The sequence below is a fragment of the Taeniopygia guttata genome, chromosome 17 (genome assembly GCF_048771995.1).
Source record: "Taeniopygia guttata chromosome 17, bTaeGut7.mat, whole genome shotgun sequence".
Lineage (NCBI taxonomy): Eukaryota > Metazoa > Chordata > Aves > Passeriformes > Estrildidae > Taeniopygia > Taeniopygia guttata.
The window spans coordinates 6,533,421-6,547,679 of record NC_133042.1 but is presented as its reverse complement, the minus strand read 5'-3'; the positions used below and the strand labels follow the sequence as shown (position 1 = coordinate 6,547,679).

The window sequence follows — 14,259 nt, the reverse complement described above, 5'->3', positions numbered from 1 at the left end:
TCAGGTTGGCCAGACACAGCCCTATTAGGCAGCCCTGCTCACTGAGGTTACCCAACTCTTTCCATTATCAGATGATGTTCTCAGCTGTCCATAGATACAGCTGGCTGGAAAATGGTAACTCCTTCCCATGAGGGATATCAGTTTAGAGAAGAAAAGCCTCAACACCCAGAAACCCTTGAAAAACAAAAACAGCAGAACCCAAACAATGCACCCGAGCCAGGACAGCAGACGTGCAAACATTTCCCTGGGAAGAGATTGCAGGAACAAGCCCAGAGCAGAACTGGATCTTCTCCAGGCCCTGGCCACCTGCCTGCAGGACTTGCACCAACTAGAGCATCCCTGAGAAAAGCCAGGGCCTGGCTCAGCCCCCGGAGCTCTGGACCTGCTGAGTGGTCTGGGGAGCTGCAGGGATGCTTGGATCAAGTGAGAAAAAGTGACCAATGCCTGTCTTGGCAGCAGCCCAGGAGTCACCACTGAGCCTGGGGGGACAGAAACGTCACCAGGCACACGGGGTGCAAAAGGGACAGGGTGGGTAGGTGACCCCGTAATGGGGACCTGGCAATACCCATCCATGGGGTATGGCTTTCCAGGATATCATCTGGGATGAGCATGACTGGAATTGCAAATGAAGCAGCAGACAGGGTCCTGCTAGAGCCATCTTCCAGGCATGTATCCTGAGGGCTGGGACAAGCCCACTGATCCCAAGCTATCCCATAGGGGGGGAGCCCCCATCTCTCAGGAAAGCACAGCTGCACTCACCGGTGACCTGCAGGCTGTACCGGAGCTCGGCCACTCCGGCCACGTTGGAGGCCACGCAGCGGTAGCTGCCCCCGTGGGAGAGCCGGGCACGGGCGATCTCCAGGCGCTTCCCATCCCTGGATAGGCCCAGCGCTGCCCCGGCCGAGAGCTGCTCCTGCCCCTTGTACCAGGTGATGTCTGCAGGGAAGCGAGAGCTGAGCTGGGGGAGCGATGCTGCTGCCCCCCTCACCATGGCAAACCCCAGGGGTTCAGGAGCAGGAGCTGAGGGACAGGATTGACTCACTGGGAGCAGGCAGCCCCGAGGCCAGGCACTCCAGGGCAGCTGAGCCGTTCTCTGGGATGAGCAGATCCACCGCGCTGGGTTCGATGTTTGGGGGCACTGCAACCAGCACCCACCGTCAGTGGCTCTGCAGCCACCACAGGGCAGGGCCTGGGGCACAGCCAGGCTCACCAATGGCTCTTGGCACACACCGAGTCCTGCCAGAGCCACAGCCGGGGCCACAGCTCGGTCCCCACCCTGGGAGGGGACCACATCACCCCATGGTGCCACCGCTGCTCCCCAAACCAGGCAGAGGTTTGGTCCCTGCCCCTGAATGAGACATTCATTCTTCCCAGGAAGGGATCTCTGTTTCCTGCCTGGTTTCTCACCTGGCACCTCCAGAGTCCCAGATGGGAAATGGGGCTGGGGGAGGACCCTCCAGCAGGAAACACCAGGCAAGGATTTACTGTGGTGCCAGTGGCCATCACCTCTCAACTTCATTGACAAAGGACAAGATCCCAAGGAATCAAGCCAGTGACACTTCACCTTCCAAAAATCTGGGCCAGGAACTCCCACCCCTTTGGGCAGCCACGTTCTTCCCAACACACGGGATGGATAACCCACCTCACCCCAGCGCTGCGCTCACCGTGCACTGAAACCTGCACCTCTGCCTGGGCCAGCCCTGCCCAGCTGCTGCCCTGGCAGACGTAGAGCCCTTGGTGACCAAGCCCCACACGGGTGACCAGCAGAGTGCCACCGTCCTCGGACACCACCACACCATCCTGCCCGTCCAGCGGGTGCCCATCCTTCAGCCACCTGCGAGCAAGGGGACAGGCAGCAAGTCCTGGCTCTGTCCTGCCACCACACACCAGGGCGAGCAGTGGGGTGCTGGCAGCAAACACTGTCCCCTCATCACCTGAGGACTGCTGAGAAGAGGACACCAGGGACAAGGAGGAGGAAGGGATGCCTCCACTCTAAGGGACACCCCAAGCTGGAAGCCCCTACCACCCTGGGAGCACAGGGAGCTTCACCCCTCTGCAGCACTCACTGGAGCTGGGGTGGGGGGATGCCCGTGCTGTGACAGCGAATCCTCAGGGAGCTGTTGGTGACGGCTGTCAGGTGCCTTTCCCCATCACCAATCCACAGCTGGGGGGGAGCTGAGGGGAGAGGGCACCTCAGGCTGTGGCTGCCTGGCACAGGGACGTGAGACAGGCAAGGGTTTGGAGGCAGCAGGAGCCCAGGGGCACACGGGGAGGGTGTGTGAACCTCGGACGTGCAGGCTGTAGCTGAGAGAGGCGTTCCCCGCTGCGTTCGTGGCCGTGCAGGTGTACAGGCCAGCGTCCCTCACCTGGGGCTCGGCCAGGTGCAGGGACCCTGAAGGGAGGACACTGAACCTTGGGGGAGAAGGAACAGACAAGATGGATGGGAGAAACAGCCATCACTCAGCCCTGAGTAGGTGAGGGCTGAGAGCTCACCATCACCTCGGGACAGCCAAGAGAAGGTCACCATGGCCACCTCCCTTCAAAGAGGGTGGCACAGCTGCCCATGGGGGCAAATCCCCTTTGCTCAGCCCCTGCACGAGCTCAGCATGAGGCAGCACGCGAGCCCAGGGGGATGAAGGAGGACAAGGGTCCCCCCCCAGAGCACAGTCCCTGCAGCTGGAGCTGGCCATGCTCTCATTGCCAGCCCCATCTGTGCTCCACAGACATAACATCATCTCAGCCCACGGCTGCAGATTCCTCCTCGTGAGCTCCCATAAATCACCCAGCGTGGACAAGCAGCTGAGATGTGGGGAGCAGCAGAGGCCAGCCAGGAACAACCATGGCAAATCAGACACAAACAACAAGGCAATGCATCCCCCAAGAGGAGCAAAGCCAAGATGCCTCCCTGCTTCCCCAGGCCACAGCAACCCTCAGGTAGAGCTAAGGAGAGTTTAACCCCAAGACCAGTGCCCGTGGCTTTAAGGGGTTCCTCCCAACATGGTGATAACATATGGAAGCAACGTTGGATGACCAAGACACCAGATAACCTGAAGAATGGTTGATATGTGTTTATCCTCGCCCATCAAATCACATTATCTGACTGTCTCATGGCGGTCATCAGCTTCAATACCATCAACAAATTGATTTGTCCCCCCAGAAGTCACTCACTGGAACAAAACTGGCCTAAAACCCCACATCCCAGTGCAGACAGAGCCACTGCTGGCCTAAAAACTGTGTTTGTGCCAAACCTCATCCCAAGAAGCATCAGACCCTGGTCCAACACTTCCCACAGGGATCCACCATCCCCAGGCACATCCTTGACCTGTGACAGCACGAGGCAGGAATGTGCAGGAAGGCAGACAGACAGCGGGGTGAGGAGCTGCACTGCAGTTTCCTTTCCTTCCCAACCCCAGCCCCGTGTCCAGGGTGGGCACATGAATGATTGGAAGCAGCTGCTTGGCCCCAGATGTTTGGAAGAAAAGGCTGGCACCCTCCAAGGAGAGCAGAGCTAATGCAGCACTGCCCGGCTGCCTCAGCTCCTGCGTTGCCCACAGGATGCCAGGGGTGCCCCTCACATCCCCCTGCCAAGCAGCTGAGTCCCTTCAAGGACCTGACATCGCTCTGAAGAGACAAAACCCCAGGAGCTGGTGGCCCCAGCCCCCAGAGCCCTCCTTACCTCGTGGTGGCGAGGGGCAGGGGCTGGGGCTCCCGGCTCCACACCACCAGGGGAGGGGGATCTCCTTGGGCCTCGCAGGGCAGGGTGGTCTCCTGCCCCAGCACAGCCAGGATGGGGACAGGGTCTGATGCCCGTGATCCATTCATGCTGATCCTGGGTTTTGCTGGATGGAGAGGGAGCACAGCTGGTGCAGGGACACTTCAGGTACCCCACAGCCCTCATCGCTCCTCTTCCCATCCTCCAAACCCATCTGGCACCTGGATTGGTGCTCCAAGGAAGGCAGGAGCGTTCCCAGGTCATTTCTCTCCCTGCCAGTCCCCTCTGGAGCTGTCCTGAGCACTCACTGCTGATGGAGAGCTGCATCTCCCGGCGGGAGAATCCTGCTGCGTTGGTGGCTGTGCAGAAGTAGGTGCCAGCATCCCCAGGGGATGATGAAGGGATCAGGAGGGTCCCATTGGGGTCCAGTTGGTAGTGTGGGCTCAGTGAAATGGGCTCTGTGCCCTACAGAGGGAAGGGAAGGGAGGAAAGCAGAGATTCTCCCATGAGTTCAACATCCCAAAGGCAAGAAGAGAGCTCTGGACACATCAGAGCAAGCCATGCCCTGGTCCCAGCTTCCCAGGGCACTTGGTGCCACCTCCCCAGGCGGCCACAGGCACACGGGAGAGCTACACCCCCTTCAGACACATTACCCTGACCCGGAGGGTGGCCCCAGCTGGGCTGGCAGGGCACAGCAGCCTGTCCCTGTCCCCTACCTTTGCCCAGGTGACAGTGGGGGGGGGCACGCCGGTGGCATTGCAGGGCAGGGTGACAGCCGCTCCCTCGGTGGCAGTGATGAGAACAGGGCCAGGCTCGATGCTGGGAGGAACTGGGAAGGAAAAGAAGCCCCTCATCCTGCATGGCCAGGGCCACGTCCACCACAGAGAGCAGAGCACGGAGAGCACCTGCCCCCTGTCACTGGGGACACCCAGCTCCCTGCCACTCACCATGCACGACCAGGGACACGTCCTGCCTGTGCGAGCCGAGGGCGTTGGTCACTTCACAGGTGAAGGTTCCTGCATCCCCCGGTGATGCCTGCTCCACGTGCAGGCTCCCATCAGCCCGGATGGAGTAGCGGCCACCTGGGGCTACCTGGACATGGGCAGAGAGCAGAGAGCAGGACAGGTGGCAGGGTCAAACACCAACACATCCCTGCATCTTTGGGGCACATCCAGAAATGAATCCTTGAGCAACATCCTGGTGTGGAGATAAACCCACAGCACCTTCCCAGCACAAACGCTCCACTGGATTCGTTCACCAGCAGCTTTCACCCCAAAGGTTGAGGGACTCATCCTGCAGTGAAGTCCCACCAGGGGGTAGGTGTCCACCCCCCCACCATCCCAGCAGGCACAGAGGTCTCACCATCTGCCCATCCTTCAGCCAGAGGCGGGCTGGGAAGGGGCTCCCAGCCAGGATCACACAGGGCAGGGACACAGGCTGGCCTGGGAGCGCACGGACCACAGGGGATGCCAGGGCTATTTCTGGGGCTGCTTGAAACAGGGGAAAGGGAGCCAGTATTAACCAGTGACAAATTGCCAGGAATGCTCAGGAGAATGGATGTAGATCACCTTTCTTCCAGGGTCTGGATCCTAGCTCAGCACAAGCCAGGTTCAATTCCACTCCCCAGGAATTTTGGGATACTCGCTGCAATGTGGGTCCATGTCAGCGTATGAAGCCAAAGAGGGCTCGGAAGGGCATTGCCCAAACCCTGCCCTGGGGTCGCTGACATTCACTGTGGCCAGCTCAGGACCAGAGACAGCTGCTCTGGTCTCTGCCACTCACCCCCTGCCAGCACACTGGGATCGAGTCACTGAGCAAAGCAGGGAGAACAAACCCTGTCCGGTGACTGTCAGCTTCACCTCTGCACGGATTTTCCCAAACTCGTTCTGGGCTTCACAGATGTAGATGCCTTGGTCATCCAGAGAGGCACCTGGAGCACAGTGGGGAGACCCCTCAGCCTGGTGGGGCTGGAGAGCCCCGAGCAAGCTCCAGGACGGGGACCAGCCTCCCCTGCCCCACCACCATCTCTAAAGGGGACACAGCCCTCAGAGCTGGAGGCTTGCAGGCTGTTACTGCACAGCTAAGCTTGCACAAGTTAAAATTACAAATAAACGCGTGCACACTCAGCTCTTACTGTCAATGAGGAGCTGGGCAGCCTCCAGCTGGCTGGAATCCCCCTGTGGTCCCTGCCAGCCCACCACGGGCTTCCCGTCCTGCCGGGACCAGGTGACCTGGGGCAGGGGAGACCCCTCGGCACGGCACAGCAGGCTCACTGTCTCCCCAACCTCGACCTCCGTGTCACCCAGGGGCTCAGGAAAGTGAGGGGCAGCTGCAGGAGAGAGCAGCAGAGAAAGGGCTCAGGCAAGTCCAGCATCCCCACAGCTGAGCCTGGAGAAGGGATGGGGCTGCAAAACCAATGAACCAGGCACCCTGACATGTTACAAGACTGACTTAAAGCATTTGGTGCTTTTCCAAAGCTGTCAGAGCCGTTGCAGCTCCCACCTCTTCCAGTTACACCCATCGACCCCTGGCTCAGTAAAATGACTTGCACTTTTCCATCTTTAACTTCTTTAAACCCTGGTGCCCTCAACACAGAGCCTTCCCTCCTCCTCCTCATGCTTTCATCCCTTCTGCCTCCAGCAAAAGCTTTTCACACACACACAAAAATCAGCCCCCACTTCTACCTAATCCCACTGAATACACTTTGCATCCCCAGTTGCATCCCAAGCCCTCATGTCTCAGTACAGAAACAACTGCCTTGTCTTGCACCAGCACCTCCCTGCTGGGAAGCCTCGGAAAGCAGCAGAGGGGAGCTGAGGCAGAAAGGAGAGCTGGGGAAGAGGCTCCAGCCCACGGCAGGAGGACTTACAGCCCACGTGCAGCACGGTGCTGTCGAAGGCGATGCCCGCCTCGCCCAGGGCCTGGCACTCGTAGAGCCCCGCGTCCTCCTCCCGCACCGCCTGCAGCCGCAGCGCCGCGCGTGGGGCGCCCGCCGGGAACGCCGCCATGGCCTGCTCCCCTGCCCGAGACCCCCATGTCAGCACCTTGTGCTGCTGTGGGTCCTTCCCGGTGTCACACCCATGTGTGATGTCCCCACAGGGCAGGCGAGGGGTCCCGGTGCGTGCTCCCGGTCTCACCTTTGTACCACACGATGTGGGGTGGGGGTGCCCCCGAAACCCAACACTCCAGGGTCACATCCTCGCCCACCAGCACCTTCAGGCTGGGTGTCACGGCCAGGATGGCAGGAGGTTCTGTGTCATGGGGAGAGGTGTCTTTGCTCACCCTCTGCTGTGCTGGGTGCGGTGCCATCCAGCCCAAGGGGACTCCAGAGCCCGGGGAGCTGTCCCCCAATGGCCTCCATCACACACAGCCCCATTCCCCATGTGCTGACCCCAACACCCTCCATCACACACAGCCCCATTCCCAGTGAGCAGGTACCAGTGAACTCCAGGCTGATCACTTGCTCATCCCAGCCCAGTGTGCTGCTGGCATAGCAGCTGTAATTCCCTGCATCCTCTGGGACAGCAGATCTGATGTGCAGGGTACCCTCAGCATCCCTGAAAACCCTGCAGCAAATGGGAGAGAAATGGAGAAATGAGCTCTGTGAAAACAGGGATGATGGAAAATGTGTTGATATAAACGAGCAGGTTTCAGAACATGCTGGGCATGTGGTGAATGTGGGTCAGCACTTAGAGCCAGTTGCTGCAGGGAAGGCAGGGAAGGACTTTGCTTTGAACCAGGGAAAAGCACTGAGAATTGAGCTTTCTCACCTCAAAAGTCCAAAAGCCTTTCCCAAAGCCAACTCCTGCACTCACAGCCTGACACAGGCAGGAGTTGAAAGGCAAAAAGCAGAAGAAATTAAGGGGAAGTACAAGGAGTATTTTGGGACTTGAGCTCACACCAGGTGTGCAAAGTGGGGACAGTGACCTGGATAAGGCAGGACAGCTTAAAAATAAATACAGGAAATTAAGGCCAGCATCATGCCAAGCATCTCAGGAGCACGGGCTGGGATACTGCAATGCCTCCCTCTTTCCAGAGCTATGCAGCCCCAAGCCTCCCTCCCTCACCCTGTACATCCCTGCAAGGGGAGCACCATCCCTGTGGGACAGGCAGGATGGAGGCTCCCGTTTCCCCAGGGGTTACCTCTCATCCTGCTGCAGGGCCCAGCCCCAGCGCCTCCAGCTGCTGTGGGGCTGGGGGTGCCCCCCGGCCGTGCAGTTCAGCCGCAGCTCCTGGCCCCTGCTGAAACGCTGGGGACTGGGGTCCACCTTCACCCACGGCGCCTCTGCACGGGGTTGGAGCAGGGCTCAGCCCCGGGTACCATTCAGGGCAGCAGGATATCCCCCAGGCCAGGGTCCCACACGGGGGCAGAGCCTACCCTGGATGAAGAGCCACAGGGAGGCGGTGGCAGTGCCGTGGGCACTCTGTGCCACACACTCGTACGGGCCCCCGTCCCCGGGCTGCACGTGGCTGATCTGCAGAGAGCTGTTCTGCAGCAGCCGGGTCCGGCCATCCCCTGCCTGTGCTGCCTTCCCATCCCAGCTCCAGGTCAGGTTGTAGGGCACATCCCCCAGAACCTCGCAGGACATGACCACGTCTTGGCCCGGTGAAGCCGTGATGTTGCCCGGGGCGATGAGACGCGGTGGTGGCTCTACAGACACGGGATGCCTGGGTGAAAGGAGCTTGTGCCCGGCCACAGACGTGGCAGGGGCTCTAAGGCCTGGCACGAGCAGCACCCACCTGAGACAGAGACGTAGGCACGAGCCCGGGTCACTCCGACCTTGCTCGTGGCCGTGCACTCGTAAAAGCCTTCGTCGCTCTGGGACGCCGCAGGGATCAGCCAGCTGATGTTCCCTGAAATCCTACAAAAAGGGAGAGATGACAATATGGATCACTCCCACATTGGACTGCCATGCCACCATCCTAGTTCTGCTCCCTGGGATGTTTTTCGTCTGAGTCAGGCAGAGGTGCATCCCCACTTGCTGTGGACCTGTCCCTTGGAATTTTCCTCTTGGGATGCTCAGAACCTGGAGGCACTCACCCAGCACAAAGCACCCCCTCAGCTGACAGAGCTCAGGGACCCACATGGTTCCCTCCTGGGCCATACCAGAGGCTCACCTGAAGAGCTGCTCCTCCCCGAGCTTCACCCTGCCACGGCTGAGCTGCAGGTGGAAAGGGACCTCACTGTGTGCAGAGCAGGAGATGAGCTGTGGCTCACGGTTGTAAGCCTGGATATTGCTGGAGATGTTCACTTTAGGCAAACCTGGAAGGGGTTGGGGATGTGCAGATGTGCAACACCCTTGGCAGCTCACTGGGAAGCAGGATGACCGAGGAGAAACCAAAGCAGAGGCAGCGCTGGAACCTCTGGTCCCTGCACAGCACCCGCAGGTTCCACTCACCGGGGACCACACTGGTGTAGGTGACCCCTGAGAGGCGGTGCAGGGGGTGGCCCTGGCCATCTTCACCCTTCACCTTCAGCAGAAAGTCACCCGGGGGGACCCAGAGAGGCGACCCCACCCAGAGCTGCGCGGTGGAGCCGGAGGAGTTGGAGAGGGGCTGCACGGGCAGCGAGACCAGGACGTGGCCCGAGGTGTTGAAGAGTTCCAGCTCCTGCAGGCGCCCAGGCAGCCTCAGGCCGCTGCAGTTCACCAGGACAGAGATGGGCAGACCTGGAAAGAGAGGAAGGAAAAAACCACCAGCCACATTCCCGGCTGCAAACGCCCAGATGCGGCGTCCATCCCCCAGGCAGCGCCAGCCTCACCCTGCACCGGCCGCTCTCCGGGCTGGCTGCCATCAAATTCCGGCTGGGAGGAGAAGCTGGCTTGAAAATTAACGTTGCTGATGCCTGTGATCCTCAGCGAGTGGCGGCCACTGCTCCGGGTCTGGAAGCAGATTGAGAATCGAGTGCTGAGGGCAGGGGAAGGCAGAGGAGATGGGAAGGGAGAGGTGGCAGCCGGCCCCTTCCAGCCTGCTCGCACATCCTCTGCCTGGCCGGAGGTGGATGGGGAAAGTCCACACCTGGAAAAGCCTGGCAAGCTAAATATCCATCAGGAAAAGGCAGAGGATGTGCAGGTCTGTCCCCAGCCTACCGTGACCAGCCATGTCCCTGGCTCGTAGGGCTCCACGGCCACCACCATGGCTGAGTTGGGGATGCTGAGCAGCTCCTTCAGACCTCGGCCTTTCTCCAGGACCTTTCCTGTAACAGTAAGTGAATGCCTCGGGTGGGCAAGGCAGGTCTATGCCCTGGCTCCTACAGCAGCCAGGAGTCACCTCCCTCAGGGCTCAGGGTGGTGCAGAGCCCACCACAGCTCCCAGCCAGGGAAAACCCTCACAGCCAGAGGCAAAGCCAGCCTGGGAGGGGAGCAGGGAGACGTGCTGGTGTTTGCTGAGGGCTTTGTTGCTCATCGTCTTTTCATTTGAGTTTTAGGGCAGGGTTTGGTGAACCCCTTCCTGCTTGTCCTCACCTGAGGTTTTTCTGGGGGCCAAAAGTGGCCCCCTTGCTGTCCCTGTCCCCTGGGTTCCTACCTGCTGGATCCTGGACCCTGATCCCTGGGGCAGGGCCACTCAGGGAGATGGTGACCTCCTTCAGGCTGGGATCAAACGGCACCTGCCATGTGTTCTCCCCACCATCCTCGTGATCCGTGGACAGCAGGTGGACCTTGGAAGCCTGGATGGCCTCTTCCACCCACTTCAGCACCTGGAGGCAGTCAGGGGAGGATGAAACCTGCATCTCCCCTCCCCAAGAGGCACAGCCTCACTTCGGCACTCACTTTGGGGGCCAGGTGTCCCCACTCACCTCGGTCACCTGCTGCTTGTCCAGGTGGAAGATCTGCCCGGAGCTGGTGGCAGCGATGCGCTCGTACACGCGGTACCCGGGGTGGCTCCTGTCCCCGCAGTCCCCCGTCAGCACAAACACCACCTGCCACAGCAACGGCCCCGTGACACCCCGGCCACCCACGACAGGGGACACAGCTGCCACCCAGCAGCATCCCAGCACATCGAATGGGCCCGGGGGGTGCAAAATTCCCCCCCATCCAGGGGTTTTATCGCTGCATCTCACTGATGCAGTGCTGTTACTGCACAGCTGAGCTCACACACATTAAAAATACAAATAAATGCGTGCACGCTCAGCTCATACTGTCCATGGGGAGCTGGGCAGTCTCCAGCTGGCTGGAAACACCCGTGGTCCCTGCCAGCCCACCACGGGCTTCCCGTCCTGATGGGGCAGGACTGTCGCAGTGCTCCTGCTGTCACAGCAGGGCCGCTCACCTGGCTCTGCTTGTGCTGCAGCAGCCGCAGCAGCTCCTCCTGCTGCTCGTAGTCCTTGGCCCGAGCATCCGAGAAGACGTAAATGAAGGAGCCGGGATGCGAGATCTCCACGGCCACCCTGATGGCCCCCACGCTCATCTCCGGGCAGTCCCCCCCGCCCTGAGGGACACAGGCAGGGACGTGGCACAGGCACGGAGCCACCCAGCATCCCACCGGGGGTGCTCACAGGGACAAACCATCCCATCTTCCTGCAGTCAGCGGGATGGAGCTGCAGGGACACTCGGGATCGCACAGACCCGGCTCTGGCTCACTGAGGAGGATCATTAAAGCACCATTTGGGGGCCCATGCTCACTGGTTTCCCACAGATACCTTCAGTGGGCACATTTGTGCCCACCCCTGTGGCTGCAGAGCCACCCCAGGGAAGCCTCCTGGCACGGAGAGGACCAGCTCCCACTTTCCCAGGGCTTGGCACCCCTAAGGGCTGGGAAACCATTTGCAGCCTCAGCGTTACACCTCCTGCCAAAACAGCTGCATCCGAAGGGAAATTGCCACAGGGATTTGGCAATTCACGGGAGGCAGGGCAAGAGTGGGGATGGATAAAGCAGGATTAAGCTCCCGGGGAACAATTCAGCCGGCAGAAAACAGAAAAAGTAATTAAAAAAAAAAACAAAAACAGAAATTAAAAACTCAATTATCAGGCAGTGGTTGTAGAAGAAGAGAATTTTGGTTCCATGGAGAGTCTGTGGAAACTCTCCTGGGAACAGTATCTCCATTAGGGACAAGAGCTGTGGACTGGGAATTCTGGAAAACAGAGCTGTGCCCTGTTGCAGGACTCTGGGGCTCAGCTCCAGTGTTACCCATCCTCTCCATTCCCACCCTTGTGTGCACCCCCAGCCAGTCTGGCTCAGCCTGAACCCCCCATCCCACTTGTGGGGGATGCAGGGATTGCCCCAGGACCCACCACCATGCAGTGCCCAGCTTCCCCCCAAGGGCCAAGGCCTGGCAGAGCAGCATGGGGCTGAGGATGCCAACCTGGACATGGAGCTCCCGCAGGCGCTGCTGGAAGAGCTGGGGATCCGTGGTGAGGGTGACAGGTCCCACCTCTGCAAGCACATGGATGCCACCACCTCAGTGCCCCGAGCCCAGCCCCAGCTCCTTCCAGCACCACCCACGCTGCTGGTGCTCCTGGCACCTGCCCTGGCTCTGACACCTGTGAGAGCCAGAGTCCAGCATCTACCCCGGCTTGGCACCAGCAGAGAGGGGGTTTGGGCAGACCAGCCCCTGTGCCCTACTGTGACCACTTTGGCAAACAATTCCCGTGCTCAGGAATTTCTCCCGACACGCTGGGTGGTCCAGCCAGGGTGAGCTGCAAACCCAGTGCCCTTTTCTACTGGGGGAGGCTCCCAGCAAAGCAATGCAGGAATTCATTCACCACCTCTGCCTCCTTCCCTGTCTGGCTCCAGTGTTTTCACTCAACTCAGTGTTTCTGCTGCAAATAAAGCTCGAGTCCCACTCTCCTTGTAGGAGGCCAGGGATCTTTTGGGGAGCAGCTGCTCTTTTATGGGTGTGCACAAAAAGAAGACAAAGGTAGGGGCAGAAAGAAACTATTCTGGTATCACAGCAAGTCACCAAAGCCTCTTAGCAAGTGATGTTTTTATTGAGGTGACCTGGAAGCACGTTGTGGACTTGGACAGAAATACCCTGATCATTGTTCCAGGGAGATTAGAGCAGGATGGAAGGGGAAGAGGCACCCACAACAGAGCACCCCTGGGATTAATACAGTGGAAACAACCCCCAGAGGGTGGCTTGGGGACAGGAGCCCAGCCCCTTGCTGCTGAGGTGCCATCCCCAGCACAGCAGTCAGCAGGGCATTAAAAACAGGGAGAAGGGGCAGTGCAAGCAGTTGTGGAGTGAATGATTCAGAGCCAGACCCAGCCAGAGCCACAGCCCCATCCCGGGCAGGACACATCCCCACCCTGTCCTGGACCTACCTGGGTCATGGAAGGGCACCAGGGCGTAGTTGCTGATGGGTTTGGTGCTCCTGCTGCGTGTCCGCTCCAGGATGCGCGAGGCCCCGTCCATCACCTGCACCAGGTCGTCGTACATGGAGCCGGTGACATCGAAGACAAAGGCGAGAGTGGCCCACCCTGGGGGGCTCTCGGCCACACTGAGGGCCAGCAGCATCCAGAGACCCACAAGCACCCCTCGGTGGGGTTGCATCGTGGGGGACACGCTCGGGTGTCAGGAGCACCCCTCGCCTCCTTGTGCCCGTGGGCACCGTCCCCACGGCAGGGAGGGACACGGGGACAGAGAGGGGACCCCGGGCAGCTGCCGACCTGCTCCTCCAGCCTTCGACTTCTGGGAGGGAGCAGCGAGGGCGGGAGGGAAAAGCGGACTTTGGGAGCCAGCGACGCGGCAGGGAGGTGGGTGGGAGCTGGAGGAAATGGGGATGGAGATAGAGGGATCGGGAAGCAGATCCTGCAGCCCACGGGATTGTCAGGAACGCTGCCCAGACGCCCTCCCCAGCGCCGACCCCCTGGCTCAGAGAGCCCCTGCGCTGCTGGGGGGAGCGGGGGGTGAGGGGAGGACATGGGGGTCACCGCTGAGCACCTGGGAGGAAACCCTGCCAAATTCTGTCAAACAGCTGGGAAAGGAGCCCCAAGGACTCCAACTCCCCCTCGCTGGGCAAAGGGCCTGGAATGGGGGTTTGCAATGGGGCTTGGAGGTCGGGGGGCTCAGTGGGGTGGGCTCAGCCACGCAGCCACCCCACGAGAGGGAGCAAAGAGTCACAGAGCGTGGACAGAGCCGGAGCCAGGACATGGGCCGGGACAGGCGGTGCTTGGCCGGCAGCGCTGGCTGGGAGTGAGGAGCGCTGAGCTCACGGCTGCTCCGCAGGGATGCTCTGCTCTTGCTCAACTCCCCCGCAGCAGGAGCCGGGCTCAGCCACGGCCAAAACCGGCTCCAGGTGAAGCTGTGCACCTCCTGCACCCCCAGCAGCAGCCCTGCTCCTCCCAGATGCAGGAGCTGGGGGACCTTGCAGATCACCGGTCTCATAATCCACACCCAGGACAGTGGGACCAATTCTTTATCCCTGTGCATTCCTTTATCCCTGCAAGCGTGGGCTCAGCCTAGCCCAACCTCAGAGCAAGGACATCCCCCTTACAGCAGGACAGTGGCACTTCTGCCCCTGGGGCTGTGCCAGTGGCCAGGGCTTGCACTCCCCCAGGCTTTGCACTCCCAGCCCCACAGAGCTGAGGGGAGTCCCCCACCCCAAAGT

The 14,259-nt window shown here is 60.4% G+C and overlaps 1 protein-coding gene across 1 annotated transcript in view; it reads right to left on the bottom strand.

Annotated features, from left to right (window-relative positions):
• Positions 1-13,315, bottom strand: part of HMCN2 (hemicentin 2) — a 32,699-nt gene extending 19,384 nt beyond the window's left edge. Inside the window, exons 1-27 of the mRNA XM_072936729.1 lie at positions 12,974-13,315; positions 12,015-12,085; positions 10,982-11,140; positions 10,509-10,631; positions 10,238-10,409; positions 9,802-9,908; positions 9,474-9,594; positions 9,112-9,381; positions 8,831-8,975; positions 8,453-8,574; positions 8,091-8,363; positions 7,856-7,997; positions 7,151-7,278; positions 6,850-6,963; positions 6,582-6,731; positions 5,847-6,041; positions 5,547-5,642; positions 5,075-5,199; positions 4,660-4,804; positions 4,429-4,541; positions 4,021-4,177; positions 3,677-3,839; positions 2,285-2,412; positions 2,067-2,175; positions 1,665-1,834; positions 1,043-1,138; positions 760-936 (exon numbers count right to left, since the gene is read on the bottom strand). Coding sequence (XP_072792830.1) covers positions 760-936; positions 1,043-1,138; positions 1,665-1,834; positions 2,067-2,175; positions 2,285-2,412; positions 3,677-3,839; positions 4,021-4,177; positions 4,429-4,541; positions 4,660-4,804; positions 5,075-5,199; positions 5,547-5,642; positions 5,847-6,041; positions 6,582-6,731; positions 6,850-6,963; positions 7,151-7,278; positions 7,856-7,997; positions 8,091-8,363; positions 8,453-8,574; positions 8,831-8,975; positions 9,112-9,381; positions 9,474-9,594; positions 9,802-9,908; positions 10,238-10,409; positions 10,509-10,631; positions 10,982-11,140; positions 12,015-12,085; positions 12,974-13,202 — 4,000 coding nt within the window. The 5' untranslated portion in view covers positions 13,203-13,315. The remainder of the gene's footprint in view (positions 1-759; positions 937-1,042; positions 1,139-1,664; positions 1,835-2,066; positions 2,176-2,284; positions 2,413-3,676; positions 3,840-4,020; positions 4,178-4,428; positions 4,542-4,659; positions 4,805-5,074; positions 5,200-5,546; positions 5,643-5,846; positions 6,042-6,581; positions 6,732-6,849; positions 6,964-7,150; positions 7,279-7,855; positions 7,998-8,090; positions 8,364-8,452; positions 8,575-8,830; positions 8,976-9,111; positions 9,382-9,473; positions 9,595-9,801; positions 9,909-10,237; positions 10,410-10,508; positions 10,632-10,981; positions 11,141-12,014; positions 12,086-12,973) is intronic.
• Positions 13,316-14,259: the final 944 nt, after the last annotated feature.